Below are 18,678 nucleotides of genomic sequence, written 5' to 3'. Positions count from 1 at the left end.
AAGATTTCTCTATGGTTTTCATCCAAGAAGGAAACCTTATTAAAACAATCGGGTTTTCCTTATTGTTTTAAAATCTGCAAAAAAATAAAAAAAACGATGACCAGGCTGGGAATCGAACTGGAGACTTCAAATCATTAGTCGCCCACCTTACCACCTGAACCAACCTGCCATGAAATTATTGTACGCGATTTTTGTTCTAGTGCTAAGTTGCAAAAAAAATCAACTTTTCAGTCAAATTTTAATAAGATTTTCTCTATAAAAATAATAAGAAATCTCCTTAATAAAACCTTATTAATCGTTGATTTTAATAAGATTTCCTTATGAAATATATGGACGGTAAAACAATATGGCAATCTGTTAGTTTTTAGCGGGTCATATTTTTCTCTGTGCAAATGTAAAAAACTTTATGCTGCTATTTCTTACAGAATCTTCACAATTTCGCCCCCAACTGACTCTACGGATGAATTTTGAGTAGGTACATCACCCTGTTCGTCTTCAAAATAAAAGATCGAAATAGGAAAAAAAAATTATTCAACTTTTCCATATATTTAATCCAAATAAACAATCAATCAATTACATTTTAAACAGATATTGTGTGCATTCAATCAAACATTTTATACCTAATGCTCGTATTTTCTTTTTATTTACAGAATAGTTGCAGATAGACGAACGCTCAATAAATTTCTCGAGAATGACTGGAACAGGTAATTATAAATAATGCAGTTGGTATAGTCTTTAAATTTTATAGTTTTAATTTCTGTACCTTTAAATAAATAAGTAAAAGAAGTTGTCTAAACGGTTTGTGATTCCAGGAAGATTTTAATATTTTCGACCTTTTTCAGAATCAAATTTTACAATAAAAACTTTGTATATTTATTAAGCTAAAAAATGCATTATCAGAGCCATCGACAAAAAAGGGGGATAAGTGTTTCCTGTGATTTCAAAGTTTTTCGAAAGTTGTTGGGTTATCATAATTTCTTTTATTTCTCGATTTTGTTCATAGCTCAAAATGCTATGTCAATAAAATAGCCATTTTGTTGTTTACATAGCAGTAAGCGAAATGGACTTAGTGTTATACAAAACAGTCGATGGAAACCATATAAGAAAAACGTATGTTCCTTAAACCATCAGAATCTGGGTCGAAAACCTATTGAACAACAATTTAGAATGATGAAGAATCGATTTTGTGGTCACCTCATTTAGAAATCAATAAAAATTCGGAGTGAAAGTGACTGAAAATAGAAATAAATCGTTTTACCGGTCTTTTCCGTGTTGTGTTTTCATTTAACTCATTGTACAAATGTTTGTTACTAAGAATTACACTTAGTCTTTCTTCATTCTTGTAAAACTGCGTTTTTGTTACCTTACTAAAAAATTTAGCATCATTTATAAAATCATATAATTAAGTATTCCTTCTTACGTGACCTTTTTAGTAAAATGAATTATACTAGGGTTTGTGGGCTATAGGTCTTTTCTTGAATAAAGTTCTTACTTCAATCAGTCGACGTTTCGGGTATGGATATACCCTTCTTCAGGACTCTATTTAATTAATATAAATAAAAAGTCTTAAATATATCAAACCAAACTAAAAAATCTATACTTACAATATTAAAAACTTTTTAACCTCTTAAGGTTTAACGAAAGTGGTTTGTCAAAAACTGTCTAGCTTTTTGTATCAATGATATTTTAAAATTCAATAATAGAATATCTTGAAAAAGACGTTTCACATTATTGAAATTTCAAAACAATCAAATTAAAAATTTCTATTTGATAAGAAATTCAAAAATTTGATAAGAAAACAAAAACAAATCCTTTCTAAAAATTCAAGTTAAAAATGTTGATAAAATCTAATCTAACATATTTCTTTGGACAAACTGACTATAAATATTGCTAAGTCCCTCACAATCTGATCTCCTATTAACAGTATTATCTGTATCTAAAATATGTAACATTTCTAGCAACATTCTTTTACTATAGTGTTTCTCTGTTTGTAAAATGTCTACATTATTAAAATCTGGCCTATGTCCTTCATCTATACAATGCAAAGCTAAAGCTGTTTTTTGAGAATGTCCACTATGTATATCTGATCTATGTCCAATTAGCAGCAATGAGTTTTTACGAATATGTAACGCAAAAGTACGGATTTCATGTATGTAGCAAGCTTAAAAATTTTAGCAGAACTGGGGTAAGTTATATTAAAAATAAAAATAGTTTAGTTTTTCTACTTAAGTGTAGGGAGTTTGGATTGATTCCGGAATTTATCCAAAACTCCACAAGGAATGTTACAACAATTTTTGATTTTGGAGTTGGAAAGTTTGAAGAAAATTTAAAAAGAAAACTTTCTTCAACTTCAACAAAATACCATTCAAAATTACTTAATTTATCAATTTCTTTAAAGCAATCAGAAATTAAAAAACAACATAGATTATTAGTAGATTTAGAGAATGATATTAAAAATAGGTTAGCAGTAAATGAGTACAATGATTTTTTTAGAACTCAGGACCAAACGAGGAATAAGAATAATAATAGTACAAAGCAATCACAAAAGAAAAAGCTAGAATTGCTAAAGTTAAAACTTAAAAAAGAAATAAGAGTTCATTTTCAAGAAAATTGGTTTGTGAATAAAACACAGACAGATTTTCCAGAAGACATAAAGTGGCTTCTCTCATTAGGGCCTAAATATGCTTTACCAATTTCTAAAGATAATTTTCCATTATTTAAAATGATTGCTGATGGAGAGGAACTTATTAAAAGTAAAGAACGCTCTGAACATGAACCTGCACGGTCATGCTTTGTACAATTATTACAGAACCATCTTCGTTCTACATCAATTCCTTCTTTTGATAAATATTTAAATAAGATATTTAAAGACACAAAAAAATTTTTAAAACGGCATCCAGAAATTTACATCGTTCCTGCAGACAAAGGCAATGTTACTGTAGCAATATTAAAAGCAAATTATGTTGAAAAAATGAATGATATGATGGCTGACAGGAATACTTACACAATTTTAAGAAATGACCCAACAAACAAAGTCCAAAGTCGAAACAACAAACTTGTTAAAGACTTATTTACACACAAATTTATTAATGAGTCTGAGAAAAAATGTATGACGACTTATGTTGCAAATAGTCCCAAAATTTATGGATTGCCTAAAATTCATAAGCCTAATGTACCTTTAAGGCCAATTTGTTCTTCACTTAGTGTTCCTTGTTACGAATTATCTAAATACATTGTTAAAATTTTAAATAACATAAGTCTTAACTCAAAATATAATGTTAAAAATGCTTCATCGTTTATTTCAACTGTTTCTCAAATTATTTTAGAACAAGATGATATTCTTGTATCTTTTGATGTAGTTTCATTATTTACAAATATTCCCATTCCATTAGTACTAGAATTGATTGAAAAAAGTTGGGATACAATCAAAGATCACACCAGAATTCCAAAAATAAAATTCTTGGAAATTTTACGTTTTTGTGTGATTGATAACAATTATTTAGAATTTGATAAACATTTTTATCAGCAGAAACAAGGAGTTCCCATGGGAAGTCCTGCTTCACCAATATTAGCAGATATTGTTATGGAAGCTTTATTAGATGAGGTTTTTGAAAATATTCAAGATAAGCCAAAAATAATAACAAAATATGTTGATGACATTTTTATAATCCTAAATTCTAGTCATGTTAATTCTACTCTAACTGCTTTAAATTCTTTTCATCCGAAAATTCAGTTTACAGTTGAGTATGAAAATAATGGCGAACTTCCATATCTTGATGTAATGGTTATAAGAAAAAATAATCAAATAATATTTGATTGGTATAAAAAACCAACATCGTCAGGTCGTCTTATTAATTACAATTCCAAACAGCCTAACCAAGTAATTATAAATACAGCAAAAAATTTTATAAAAAGAGTATTGGATATCAGTGACATTGTCTTTCGTCAAAAGAACATTAAAATAATTATGGACACATTAATTTCGAATTCATTTCCTTTAAATATAATAAAAACGCTATTGAATCAACATTTTAATCCTTTGGTTCGGACAAATTTAGCAACAAATGTTACACAGTTTTCATACAAAAGTGTTTTATACATTCCAAATCTTTCGAATAGGATGTTAAATGCCCCTATAAGGAATAAAGATAGCGTTCATTTAGCATTCAAATCAGTAAATACATTAAGAACTTCTTTGTTTTCAAATTTAAAAGGTGAATTCTCCAAAAACGAAAAATCAGACATTGTATATAAAATAAAATGCTTAGGTGATGGAACAAACCACTGTCCTTCAGTTTATGTAGGTACTTCAATGCAGAAACTTAAGAATAGAATTGCCGGACATAGATCAGATATACATAGTGGACATTCTCAAAAAACAGCTTTAGCTTTGCATTGTATAGATGAAGGACATAGGCCAGATTTTAATAATGTAGACATTTTACAAACAGAGAAACACTATAGTAAAAGAATGTTGCTAGAAATGTTACATATTTTAGATACAGATAATACTGTTAATAGGAGATCAGATTGTGAGGGACTTAGCAATATTTATAGTCAGTTTGTCCAAAGAAATATGTTAGATTAGATTTTATCAACATTTTTAACTTGAATTTTTAGAAAGGATTTGTTTTTGTTTTCTTATCAAATTTTTGAATTTCTTATCAAATAGAAATTTTTAATTTGATTGTTTTGAAATTTCAATAATGTGAAACGTCTTTTTCAAGATATTCTATTATTGAATTTTAAAATATCATTGATACAAAAAGCTAGACAGTTTTTGACAAACCACTTTCGTTAAACCTTAAGAGGTTAAAAAGTTTTTAATATTGTAAGTATAGATTTTTTAGTTTGGTTTGATATATTTAAGACTTTTTATTTATATTAATTAAATAGAGTCCTGAAGAAGGGTATATCCATACCCGAAACGTCGACTGATTGAAGTAAGAACTTTATTCAAGAAAAGACCTATAGCCCACAAACCCTAGTATAATTCATTCATATAATTAAGGTCTCTGATATGGATATTTTAAACTTAAGTAACAACCTGAGTCTCCCATGAAGTTAAATCACAGAAACGTAAATTAATGTTCTTAATAGTTGATATTGTTGTGTTACCGAAAACTAACTTACAAAACTCTTAGTACCAGGGCCAGTATCTTGGATTTCAAAGTAAAAGTTATACCCTCTCATATTAAGGTAGAATTCAACACCAAATTTTAAAAAACCGAAATTCGACTAAACATCGAAAAGAAAGGATAATATTAGGTATATTTATTTGATATCATATTAACTATGAAACCAAACAAAATTATCATAAGACTTTAAAGTATGTATGTTTTACTAGTATATCTATAGCTTTGTGTATAAATGTTTGGAGGCTTGGCATAATCATGTAAAGGAATTGTGATAAATGAATGATATTTTTAGTAACACTCTACATCAGTAAGCTGAATTATTAATTTTAATGAAATTTGTTGAATAGATCTAAAGCAACTGCGTTACCAATTTATTCTTTATAGTAACGCAGTGAAGCAGTAACGCATTTGTAAATATCTATTAATATCTTAAATGTGAACTTAATTGAAAAAGAAACAGCAAAAATGTTGTCACTGTCAAAACTATTAGCATCAGTTTTTATGAAATCTGTTGAAAAGACCTAAAACAACTGCGTGACGTGCGATGTCATGAACTCATTTTACTAAGCTATATATGTATATATTGTATTTTATCAAAATTTATTTTGAGCTCCTTAATTACAATTTGATTTGATTAAGATCTAATATGTATTACCGTTAAAATTCTTGTTAATAAGTATATAGGTAACAGTTGAGTTATCATATCTATTAATTAAAAGTGGGTACCTTACCTTATTATGATGTTGTTAATGATAACGCTAACCCCCAGCAAAGTGCGATGGTTTTATAATTTGTAATCTCTTTTCAATAAATAATCATGAAAAATATTTTTATGTAGGTAGGCATTTTTTGATAAAAAAAATTAAATAGGTCTTAAAAACAAAATTAGGTACATATAAAAAGACTTTTTTTTTTTTTTGATAATACGAATAAATTGTTGTTTTATGTGTTAATAAATATTTGTTTGTATCTTAAACACTCACGCTTACGTAAAGGTTATAACAAACAAATAGGGTAACCATTATTTGTTAAAAAGACATATTTTTTTCTATAAAAAAAACTTCTCGATGACTACATTTTTCAAATATTATTAATTTCATATAAAAAATGCGAATCCATAACTTTTGAGAAAGAAACAAGTTTGAGTTTAACCTAAAAGTTAAATATTATTTATTGATTAAAAACAAAAAAAAAATTAAAAATATTTAAAAATATTCAACAAAGTGTTAATTATTTTTTGTATATTTTTATTTTAGTACTCGAAGATCCCCAATGGAGTCTGGAGCGAAGAGCATCCTCAGGTCATTTGGTATGGCGCAAAGATACACCCAGTTCAAAAGTTCGTTTTCGTTTCGATGTGGAAGTTTTAGAATTTGAAAAAGATCCCGCCGAAGATTTTATCGATGATACCAATGATGATTTCTCTGTTACGAATATATCATCAACAGTTGCAATTTGTGTAACTTGTATGGCGGCAGCTGCTGTCAGTGTTCTTCTTCCATGGTATCTTATGCATTCGACGACGTAAGATGCAAATAAAATATGAAACGTTCTGATAGAAACTAAGTTTAAACAAAATTGTGAAAGTAATAATCTCATTCAAATTGAGTGTTAGAGAAACAGAGAAAAAAAAAAAACTTTCAAATTAAAATCTTTATAGTGATTATTCTGTGATCTTAAGGTATTTTAATTAAAATTATGTATACAATACATAAAAAAAAAATAACTTAAAATAAGTATAACTATTTGGTGCTCACAAATACAAGTACTTTCGAAAAAATGTTTTCAAAACGAATAAAAAAAAATGTGCCTTAAATTAGAAACCACAAATTGTTAAGGTGGCTTATTGGAGAGATATTGTTAACATGTATACATGCTGCCTAAAAAAAAATTGTATAAAGTCTGTTGTAAATTAAATTGAGTCCATTAATTTTTAAGATTATTAAGAAATATGTATGTACGTAGAAATTATTAAAACAAAAAAAATAAAAAACAACGAAACAAACGATTAAATAAAAAGTGTTATATTAATAAAACAGGAAAAATTTGAGTAGGTTTCTTAACATTAAAACTTACTTTTTTTATGAACCAACACAAAGCCTTTGATATACCTTGGGTCAAAGGCTGAATAATTCAACATTCAAAATTGATGTCAATGAAATTCGTAAATTCATCGAAATAATGTATTTTTCAGGATTGCATACAGTGCTCCAGATCAATTTATATTAGGCTCATTTACAAGTAGGTATATCCATGCGATATAGGACATAATATTTAAATACAATGAGTCGAATTTAGAATTAAGTCCTATTTACATGTTGTGATCGCAGTATAATCGATCCCAGAGAAATAAATGAAATGAATGAAAGATTAATGCAGTTTAAAATATTTTCCCACGCACGTCATTCCATTAAAATGTTCATAGAACTTGATTCCGGTCTTAAAACACCTGGCAACTGGCTTATCTTAACAAGAACTTAGACCAATATCAGTTTTGCCGTTTTCATTCAAAGTAGGTAAGTACTTGAAGAGTAACAAATGTCAGCTTTCTTAACCGCAACAAAAACTTTTAAGCCTTCAAAAATCCGGTTTAAGACAAGATCAAAGTTGCATTTCCACAATCATAAGTCTTGAAAGATATTATAAGAACTGCAATTGATAATAATTGTCTATTATCGTTTCTAGTGCTTTTTGATTTCTCCAAAGCCTTTTAAACGGTCAATCACAAAATTCTCGTATCAAAATTAAAGGAACAATTTATGTTTTCAAATACTGCGGCATAATGATTTATTCATACTTAAGTGGGAGGAATCGGGTAGTCGTTATTGATGAGAAAATGTCCCAGCCCTTAGATCTTCTCTCAGGACTTCCGCAGGGATCAATACTTGGGCCAAAGCTTTTTGTAATTTTTATCAATGATCTCCCTTCTCAGGTTAAATACTTTTCAATTAATTTATATGCTGACGATCAGACGATGGGAGATGTTTTATTCATAAGACCAACAAAACTCATAAGTTCTTCCAAATAGAATCTTTTCCCAATTCACAAGTCGAAAAATGTTTAGAGAATTAAATTTAATCCAATTTGTTAATTATTTAGAGCTTGAGAATTGATTATTTTAAATTCACAAGTCTTTTTTTGGCTTTTGAATTAAACAATACCTACTTAAGCTTTTGCAACCCACCTACTTACTCAGGAATTTTAATACCAGTAAGAATTACTCATAAATCAGTTTTTAAAACTCGACGGAAGACGGAAAAGTAAGTAACTGATTTGTTTTATGCTAATAAACAAAATAATAAAAAAAACCCTCTAAATATGCAGTGGTGTAGTTTGGGGTGCGATAACAAAGCAAAGCATTCATATTTCGTTGCCTATGTTTGGGCCTTTGTACTTTGTACTAATTTTTTTTAGTAGAAAATATAAATTTTGAATATAATAACAGCCGTTATGCCCCATTTGAACAAATTAAATATTTGTTACTAATTTTTTGGTTTTTGGAAAGGTTCTATGATTTTGAAGAATTTTTTTTTGATTTGGTACTCCGAAAAATCGATTGCTAGACACCTCAATTTTTTGACCCACCCTAATCTGTATGTCAAACATCTCCGAGGGTTATGTGTGAGTATAACGGTGGAAGATTTCACCAAATAACCACAGCTCTATTCCCAAAAGTATCACCCTGTACCTGTATGAAAAAAAGAATTTTCACTAGTGTTATCGACAGTATACTACTCATATGAATGAAGAATTCCTGTCTCAATTTCCCAGGGTTAAAGATGAGGGTGGATTCTGATGGTTGTATTTGCTCATCTAGTCAAATGATTTATCTCCAGCGTACTAGGCGGGGCTTACGAAACCATAAACTTTGTTATGATGCATTCAAAAATCGTATATTATTAGTTTATTACCAACCATGCCCAACATGATATTTTTACTTGCGATATAGGTATCTACTATAGAGGGCAAGTTTAGGATTCGTAAAAAAAATCGAACTCGAGATAACAATTTTACGTGACATTACGATGATGGAGAATGCCAAAAAAGTGGGTCCGGCAATTCTGTCTGTCTGTGTGTCTGTCTCTATATGGAGCTGCAGCCTAAACGAGTGAAGTTATTTTCTTCAAACTTGGTATTTAGCAGTTTTGGGTGATTCCCTAGAGGGCAAATTGGAATTTTATTTTTATGACCAAAACTAACGGTACCTGCCATATAACGGATATAGAAAAGTTAATTTTTTTTCAAAAACGGCTCTAACGATATTGATTAAAATTTTTGTGTGAAGTATTACACATAAGAGCCAACTTTTTAAATAAAAAAAATATTTTTTGTACCGTTATTAACGGTACCTGTCATAGAACGGTTTTTTTTTTTATTTATGAATAACTCGTACAAGACTAATCCGCTATCAACGAAATTTTTTATACAAGAGCGTTTAAGTAAAGATAATATTAAAATTTAAGAAAATTTTCAAAAAACACACTTTTGGATTTTTAAAAAATATTTCAAACATTTTTTTCGAAAAATCAATTTTTTGAAAACGGTTTGACAAAAAGCTTTAACATTAGAGTTACTTTAAGCATAAGAGCAAGTACATACGTTCGACCCCAGTCGTGCAGTTTATTACTATTTATAAAAGAATTTCTTTTGATCCTAACAGTTTGAAACGTAGAAATCCAAAATAAACAATGAATTTGAAACGAACTCATTTATTTATTGAGCTGTAACATAATTTGAATTTGAAAAATTTTATGAATTTATGAATTTGTAATTTGTAAGTTAATGAGATGTAAAACGGATCCTTAAAACCCAAGTATACATATCCGTAATTCTAAAAAATAATCGTTTTAGGGTGTTAGATAAAGTTCTAGAATTTCACAGAGTATCAAGTCAGGGGTCTTATTTAGCATCCGTTTGTTAACCCTTTCGAACCCAAGCTATGAAAATCAATATTAAAAAATGTTTTTTCGATATTATCCTGTCAAAAACATCAGAACTAAGAAATATGAATAGCAAAAAGCTATTTTCCAAAATAATAAATAGCAAAACTAATGTGTTATTCTCATGGTACATGTAAGTAACATGCACTGCCTATGACCACCAAAAAAAGTCGGACAACTGAGAAAATAACTTTTTATGAAACTATAATGTATGCTACTTCTTCTAAGCACAAAAACAAAACACTTTCTGCATTAACATTTTTTATATCTTTTTTTCAAAATTATGACCATATATAAAAAAAATTTTTGCAAAAAAAAAAAAAATTTGAATTTCAGTCCCCTTTTCTATAAAAATAAATTAAAGGTATGATATTTGACTAACTTTTTGTAATAATCCAGTAACTAGGCATTATTATCTTTCAATTAAGCCATCAAAACCTAAAAAATTGTTTAATTTAATATTTTTTACGAATTTTTAAAAATATGTTACATGAGAGTAACGCTGGGTCCGAAAGGGTTAAAGTTCCAATTCGAACCATTGCACAGTGGGTCCCGCCATAGGTCAAAAATAAAAAAAGTAAATGTAAATTTTTTTAAAATCCAATGATTAAACAACGTTCAACAATCTCCCATCGAACCAAAACCAAAAAAAAAAATTGACGGTTACCCTTTTTTTCATTTCTTAATAGCCATTCAAAGTCGGTATATAAAAAAAGGTACAGTTTTTTTATCGCTGCAGTTATAAGGTGTGAACTTGCGATAGTGATAGCGGGTGTTAAAAATTGTGAACAGTATTAAATTGTTATGTATATTTAACGATAAGGTTAATACTTTCTAAAAACATAAATTATATTGTTAAGTAACATTAAGGCTAATTGTAATGGGGCTCGTTAACGAAGCAATTTTAACCATTTTTATTTAGCTCAATTTTCATTAAATTAGAGATTTAGTTGGTTTGCCTTCGAGTGCCCTCTACAATTTAAGTTCTCAAATGAAGAATACCTACCGTTCTACCTTTCGAAATAATAGCACCGTTTTTTCCCCTTTTTTCCCCTTTTCGAGTAATACGAGTTTAAATGACGATACATGGAGAAAAAAAAATTACAACGTAAAACTAAAAAAATCCTTTTTGGCACTATTATTTTTATAAAAGACTGAACTTGAGGGTAAGGGTAAAGTGCTCGACTGACAGGCAGGTCCATTTCCGGCATTAACCATTTTTTTTTTATATTTTCAAAAAAAAAAATTTTTTACCTTTTTTTATTTTTCTTGAAAATAACCAAAATTTTAAAAAACTGACTTGATGCATTTTTTGCAATAATAAATCATATAAAATGATAATACAGGTGTTTTATTAAAAAAAAAATGGTCATTATATTTTTGACCGCACTTTGTATGGGAGGTGACCCACTGTGCATTGCATTGAAAACCTTTGAATTTAAAATTCAAATTCCTTCTCATACATGGGAAGCCATTCAGCCAGAGGATGTGTTTTATTGCGACAAAACAAATTCTGAAAAAAATTCAAAATATGTTAACAAATTCAGTGAGAGCCGAAATTGTTTCCCACGTTGTCGCCAATTGGAACAAATTTAAAGTTTGGTTTTGTAACGCACATGGCTACTCTTACAGTTCGTCTGTCAAATATGAAACGGCTATGCTAAGCTCATCAACTTACGGTTCTTCATGCGAACTCAAAGCTGCGGAAGAAATGTATGCATTACGGTTCGAAGTTTATATTAATGGTATAATAAATGCTGCTTTTGGAGGGGAAGAAAATTCTCTCAAGCGTTTACAGTTCACTGTTTACTTATCGTCTGCGCACTATTACGTTCTAATTCCGAGTTACGATGAATCTCTTTTACTTGAAACGCGAGAAGCTCAGAAAATAATAAAACCAGGTAGAGGGCGACCAAAACCTACGAAAAAAAGTTGGTAGGCCAATCACTTCCAACAAGTCTCTTAAGGAACAGCTCCGGGAATCTTCCATCCGTTATAGGAAAAATCATCCTGAAAATCGTGCTGTTGCACGATACAAAGCCACACATCCAGAGGTTAATCAACAGGCAGTTGCATGATATACCGCTTTGCATCCGGAGGTTCATCAACATACTGCTGGCAAGATATTCTTCTTGCTATCCTGAAGTTCACCAGAAATCGGTATCAAATTACATTGCGTCAAATCCAGAAATTCAACGTCAGTCCCAAATGCGTTTTCGCAAGAAAAATATCAGATCAATTAGATGATCGCCTAGAAGCTGAGAAACTTGTAAAGTGGGTAGGTACTTAACAAAAGAATAATTTAAAAACCTTTTCCAAAGTATAAGAGCGTGATGTCAATAACAAGCTCCTCAAAGTAGCACTTGATAAACTGAAAAGCTGCCCTTCAGATTGTAGTATCCAAGACAAAAGTTTTCTGCATTAGTTAGAAGGTCTGAACATGTGAAAGTCAGGAACCATATTTTCATGATACTTCCTATAAAAAGTACGTTACCAAAATCACAATAAGAGTTGATGAAAATGATAAAGCTCTATTTCAGGAGGTTCACAAAGGTAAAAAGCATATCGGATTAGTTTGGTCGTGTGACTCTATGATGTATATGCTCAACGAAGATATCTTTCTATAAAACTAAAAACTACCCTGACAAGCCTTTCAAAACTTACTGCCCTTCGTTTTTTTAAGCAAATAATGAATCGGTCTCAATTCCAAAATTCAACGATGCTCTTTTTTAACTCTTTGAAAAAAATTTCCCTATGCATCGGACATTAGTTAGGGAAATCTATAGAATGGAATGTTATGGAAAAAAAATGCTTGAAATAGCAGACCCATTTTACTGGCAAACTTAGAAAAAGTAAGTAAAAGGGGAACTCTACCTTCTTTGGTATATAGGGTTTGAAATTGTTATTTTCAAAACCGAGGAATAAGATGAGGACAAAATAGTTGATAAATTTAAAAACGCATTTAAAGAATTTGAAAAAAAAAATGAATGCACTTCAAGCATGAAATTATTTTGTTTCAGGGATGTATCCGTTATAGGAAATCTTTAAATTCATCTCATGACAAACTCGTGGAAACTCTTAACAAGTTTTAATGAACAAAATATTAAATTCCCGTCTCCTGAGGCTGCATTGTGCCTATAACCAATAATACTGTACAGTAAGGTACCTATTTTTTTTTTTTATTTTTGCGATATGTCCTGGAAACCTTGTTAAAAATAAAATTACATAATTGTGCTCTTATTCAATTAGAATGACCATAAAAACGAATCCTTTTTACGGTAGCCCGATTTATGATACCGACATCCAAATGTTTTGATATTTGAACAATATATTTAGTCACGTTTTCAATTTTGTTTGCAACCAAAACAACCTCATGTTCCTTATTTTTTTTTTCTTAAATTCCAAAATAAAATCAATGAAGGTTTTACAATATGGCTGTCTGAGTTTCGTCATAAATTCAGCCTCTATCCATTAAATGAAAGAACTACGTCTAATGAACCAATATAATCTTCAATAAAAAAGATTTTCACCCTCGCATTTTATCTACAACATTTTTGATGTCATTCTCATCTCCTGGCAAAGGGAAGAATATAAATTTTATGCTCCAGACGGATTGGTTCGTTAGGTGGTGGATGGAATTTAATAGCAAACAAAAACTAGAATTTAGGACTTATTTTAATGATCGAATAGAACATCGCCATTTTGATTAAGAAATGGGTGGGCGTTTTAGTTTTAATGAAACATTCTTGGTTGAATTAATATAACTACGCCATCCACCGTTAAATGAGCGAAATTTATGTAAAGTAGACGAAATGTTTATATTTTAAATGAAAGTGAATTAAAGGAAAATTCTATTGAAATTTTAATTTAATTTATTTAAATATGTTTGTTAATTTTGTATATAATTTTAATTATATTTAGCAAAGGTCTGATGTCCTTGTGGAACTCCATATAGTCCAAACTCTCTGAGATGGTCTGCCTCTACACCCTATCTGCAAATGAGGGTCCTTACCCTAGTTTCGACTCGGTTGAGATGCTCAGGGGATACAGGGGAATCAGGTGCGAGGATGGGTTTTCTATTGATTTTCTTAGCAAAAGCGTTGCTGAGATTCCTAGACAACCACTGGCTCGCATTTGGCTGCGCCTCATGAGCATCAAGCCAAGCGGAACGGAGCTGATCCTCAGTCTCCAGAAGTTAAACCCGCTGATTCCAATGCATGACTGGGCAGTCATTAAAACTGAAGAGCTGCAAAAGAACAGCGCGTCTTACCTTCTAAGGATCTGCGAGGTTAGTCGTGGGGCCCTCAAAAAAGCCGACTCCAAGCTCCGTTTTGGTATTAGGAATGCCAAAATAAAGATTCTGCATAATCCGCAAACGGAACCTAACCTAGTTGAGGATATTGTCGAGGATGACGATGCCCCCAAGGAGGCTGGGTTCTCCGGCGAGGAGTTGGTAACTGAATGTGCAGAATACAATTCAAATTAAAAACATGCTGCGCGTCGTTAATCTGAAGCACTCTAAATGCGCTTCGGATATCCCATAAACAAAAAATACCAAGACTGGAAACTTTCGTACGTCTTTCCCCCCAAAACCCTTTTGTGTACAGTGTTGTCTGTGAATATATGTGAAAGCCACCACATTGGTAAATGAGGTTAACACGCACACATTTATAGATTCACGACATTCACCACACATCGGACACGAACACAACGATAGGTTCACGACATTCACCACACCTCGCAGCTTGTAGGCAAACGTCAGTTGACCGCCGAGTTTCCAGTCTTGGTATTTTTTGTTTATGGGATATCCTTAGAGTTTTCCTAAGGGAGGAAAAATTTGATGTGGGCATTATGCAAGAGCCCTGGATTAATGGCCTCCGAGTGTGGGGAATCCAAGACAGCCAATATGACCTTTTTACAAGCCCTTCAGTTCGCATTAAGATATAACTCAAGAACATGTAAAATGCATTAACATTATTCTATTTTTTTTTATAATAAAAAAAAAAAATAAGAGCTTTTGAGACAAAAAATCTGAAAAAATGTGCAATATGCACTTGTTCACTTGCAATGAACAAAGAGAAAACCTCGAAGGTATTAACAAGGAAATCGTCGGAGCAGGTAACAGATATTCGCAGTGTAAACGAGTTTTTGAAGCCATTGATAACCCATTTATGTCCTCCAAATTATACTGTCAAATTGAAAACAGCACGAAGGGAGGTGTGGGTTGAATCTGCCCAGAGCCAAATGCAAGACGCAATAGAAGAGAAAAAGAGGATTGTCAGAGAAACGGATATCCTCTCATCACAGTCGTTTCTTATGATGCTTGGTCTCATAGCTCCTATGGTTTAAACTGTAAGGCCTTATCGGGAATAGCAACAATAATCAGCCATAACACAAAAAAAGTGCTGTTCTATGGTGTCAAGAACAAATATTGCCATGTTTGTAAAATTAAGGAGAAAAAGGCTGAAATACCTGGGAATTCATGCAACATAAGCCACACCGGCCCATCAACCAAAATGGAATCGGACATCTACTTTGCAGAGTAGTTTTTCATAAATTCGTTGCTGATGGTGACAGCAACGTTTATAAAAAACTTTTGGAAGCCAAGCCTTTTCCCAACCATACCATCCAAAAAATAATTAATTTGACAATAGACACAAAGCATAACATTATTTGCAGAAAAATTATTTCCTCTTCGATAACAAAATTAAAAAAGGAATAAAATGAGCAACTCAATATGGCGAAAAGAGCGAGTACCCGGAGGACGAGAAGCTTAGACTATTGCAACCTGATATTTTAAATGTACCATATCATCACAGATAATAAATTATACAGATGTCTTATTCATATGGAGAGAAATGATATATATGAAACTGAAATTGACCAAAAAAGAGCTTTTCCAAAAGCTTTAAAATATTCAGTAAATACACACAAAATCATCTCGCTCTTCTTCTTTCTTGAAAAAAAAACCTCTTTTTTCCTATGAGAGTGAGTGAGAAAAAAAAGTCCAATTGAAAAAGAACTTTTTCAGCTTTATTTTTGAAAGCTCCTTGTCTGGTAAGGAAAAAAAATGATTCATATTTTTCTGAACAGACAAGATATCTGTGGGTGCTTTCATAATTGCATGGTTGCTTTGTTTACATGCGGTCATTTGCGATCAGACTTATGTCAGAAAAACTATTTGCGCATGTATTTTACTTTGCATTTATAAACACTTTTTCTGATTTGCGTCATTTGTCAAAAATTTTAAGTTGCAATTCAACCTCTTCTGCAAAATTAACAATATATTATCTTAATTCCATCCTTTAAGAAAAAAAAAACTTTTTTTTTTTAAACATTTCTGTCAATATTTACAAATTTATTATATGAAGAAATTCGCGGCTATTTTTGTTATTTTGACTTGAACTTTGAATTTCCAATTAATATTTTGACAGAATTGAGAAACAAAGAAAAGCTGTATCATCTTTTACGTCATGTACATGTTCCTTCTTTCTTTAAGTTTAAATTCATTGCGCATGAGAATTTTTTCATTTGCACACTTGCGCTGCAAATATTTGCGTTTTACATTTATGAACACCTGACATTTGTCATTTGCATTAATGAAAGCTTTGCATTCGTCAGACTTGCGCAACCATGCATTTATGAAAGCGCCCTGTATAATTAAATTATCTGTGATATCATTTCTTTGGAAGCCACTCAAAATGTGCTACGTATATTTTGAGACGGTGTAGACATCGAAGAAAAAAACACCATAGAAAAACTCCAAACCGATGGAATCTTGGAATGCGTGAAGCTGTTTATATCGCGGATCTTTCAAAATGCAGAAATCCTACTTTTCGGGTTTGATTCAAACGTTTGCGAACAATAATTGAATAGTGTTGTTTGCCATTAAATTTTTCCTTCGGACAGTCCTACAGCTTTGCCTTAGCTGTTTTTCAATTTAATTCAAATAGAGCGTTTACGGAATTTGCTAAGACCAGTAACCACAATGCTAGCACACCAAGTCGAAAATTCCTTGTTAGAACTGAAACGAAAAATCGAGATGTACTGCGAAAAAGAAGGCTATTGCGTACGCTAAACAAACCTGCTCCAAGAAAACGTAAACGAAACACTCCCGCCGACAATAACTATGGCGATGTTGAAGACTCCGCAGAAATGCTTGACCTGCTGCTATGGAAATAATAAGAAAGAAGTTGAAGAAAAAATGGGAGACGGACAGAATCCCGAAATCCAAAATCCAGAAAGACCAAAATCCAGAAAACCCTAAATCCCGAAAACCCCAAATCCCGAAAACCCAAAATCCCGAAAACCCAAGATCCCGAAAACCCAAAATCCCGAAAACCCAGAATCCCGAAAACCCAAAATCCCGAAAACCCAGAATCCCGAAAAACCAAAATCCCGAAAACCCAAAATCCAGAAAGGCCAAAATCCTGAAAAAAAAACAGAAAAAATAAAAAACTCTTCAAAACTGTGTTTCACTGAAATTTTAACTTAAACATAAAATTAAAACCAATTAAAAACAATTATTATAAGTTAAATATTAAAACTCATAATTCTTTTGATTTTAGTTCAACGATTTTCCAACTTAACTCAATCATTACAAAACACTGCTAAAATCACAATACCTAAGAACTTGAAATCATGTAAAAAGAGATATTAACGGAATCATAAACTTATATTGTTTTTTACGTAATAACACCTTAATTTCACACTTAGTATTGTTTTGGAAACCGAAATCCCGAAAAATTATATAAAATGAAAAATTTGCGCAAATTTTTCATTTTATATAATTTTTCGGGATTTCGGGATCCCATTCGGGATTTTGGGTTTTCGGGATTCTGGGTTTTCGGGATTCTGGGTTTTCGGGATTTTGGGTTTTCGGGATTTTGGGTTTTCGGGATTCTGGGTTTTCGGGATTTTGGGTTTTCGGGATTTTGGGTTTTCGGGATTTTTGGTTTTCGGGATTTGGGGTTTTCGGGATTTTGGGTTTTCGGGATTTCGGTTTTCGGGATTTTGTCCCCAATCCAGAAAAAATAGAAAAAAAAAACTATATATAGTAGAGTAACTAAAGAAAATTATTAGGGAACCCGGCCGAACAGCTCTGATTTTGACGATTTTTTTTTTCAAACGTAGGTAATTAAAAATACTTTAAAGTCTATAGATTAAAAATTGCCGGTGTTGCCGTATTGTTTTTTTTTTAAATTAAAATTAATTTTTTTTTAACTAAACCATTTTTTTGCTTAAAATTCATAAAACAAATGATAGCAAAAGATTGGATTGGGGACAAAATCCCGAAAACCGAAATCCCGAAAACCCAAAATCCCGAAAACCCCAAATCCCGAAAACCAAAAATCCCGAAAACCCAAAATCCCGAAAACCCAAAATCCCGAAAACCCAGAATCCCGAAAACCCAAAATCCCGAAAACCCAAAATCCCGAAAACCCAGAATCCCGAAAACCCAGAATCCCGAAAACCCAAAATCCCGAATGGGATCCCGAAATCCCGAAAAATTATATAAAATGAAAAATTTGCGCAAATTTTTCATTTTATATAATTTTTCGGGATTTCGGTTTCCAAAACAATACTAAGTGTGAAATTAA

The 18,678-nt window shown here is 31.2% G+C and overlaps 1 protein-coding gene across 1 annotated transcript; it reads left to right on the top strand.

Moving 5' to 3' along the window:
• The first annotated feature begins 510 nt into the window (after positions 1-510).
• On the top strand, positions 511-7,296 carry LOC129914442 (uncharacterized). The gene is made up of 2 exons (XM_055993705.1): positions 511-704; positions 6,395-7,296. The coding sequence occupies exons 1-2, from the start codon at positions 692-694 to the stop codon at positions 6,664-6,666; spliced, it is 285 nt and encodes a 94-aa protein (XP_055849680.1). The 5' UTR covers positions 511-691; the 3' UTR covers positions 6,667-7,296.
• The last annotated feature ends 11,382 nt before the right edge of the window (positions 7,297-18,678 follow it).

The sequence above is a fragment of the Episyrphus balteatus genome, chromosome 3, assembly GCF_945859705.1.
Source record: "Episyrphus balteatus chromosome 3, idEpiBalt1.1, whole genome shotgun sequence".
Lineage (NCBI taxonomy): Eukaryota > Metazoa > Arthropoda > Insecta > Diptera > Syrphidae > Episyrphus > Episyrphus balteatus.
Note: the sequence above shows the minus strand (reverse complement) of the source record. Positions and strands in the feature narration are given on the sequence as shown.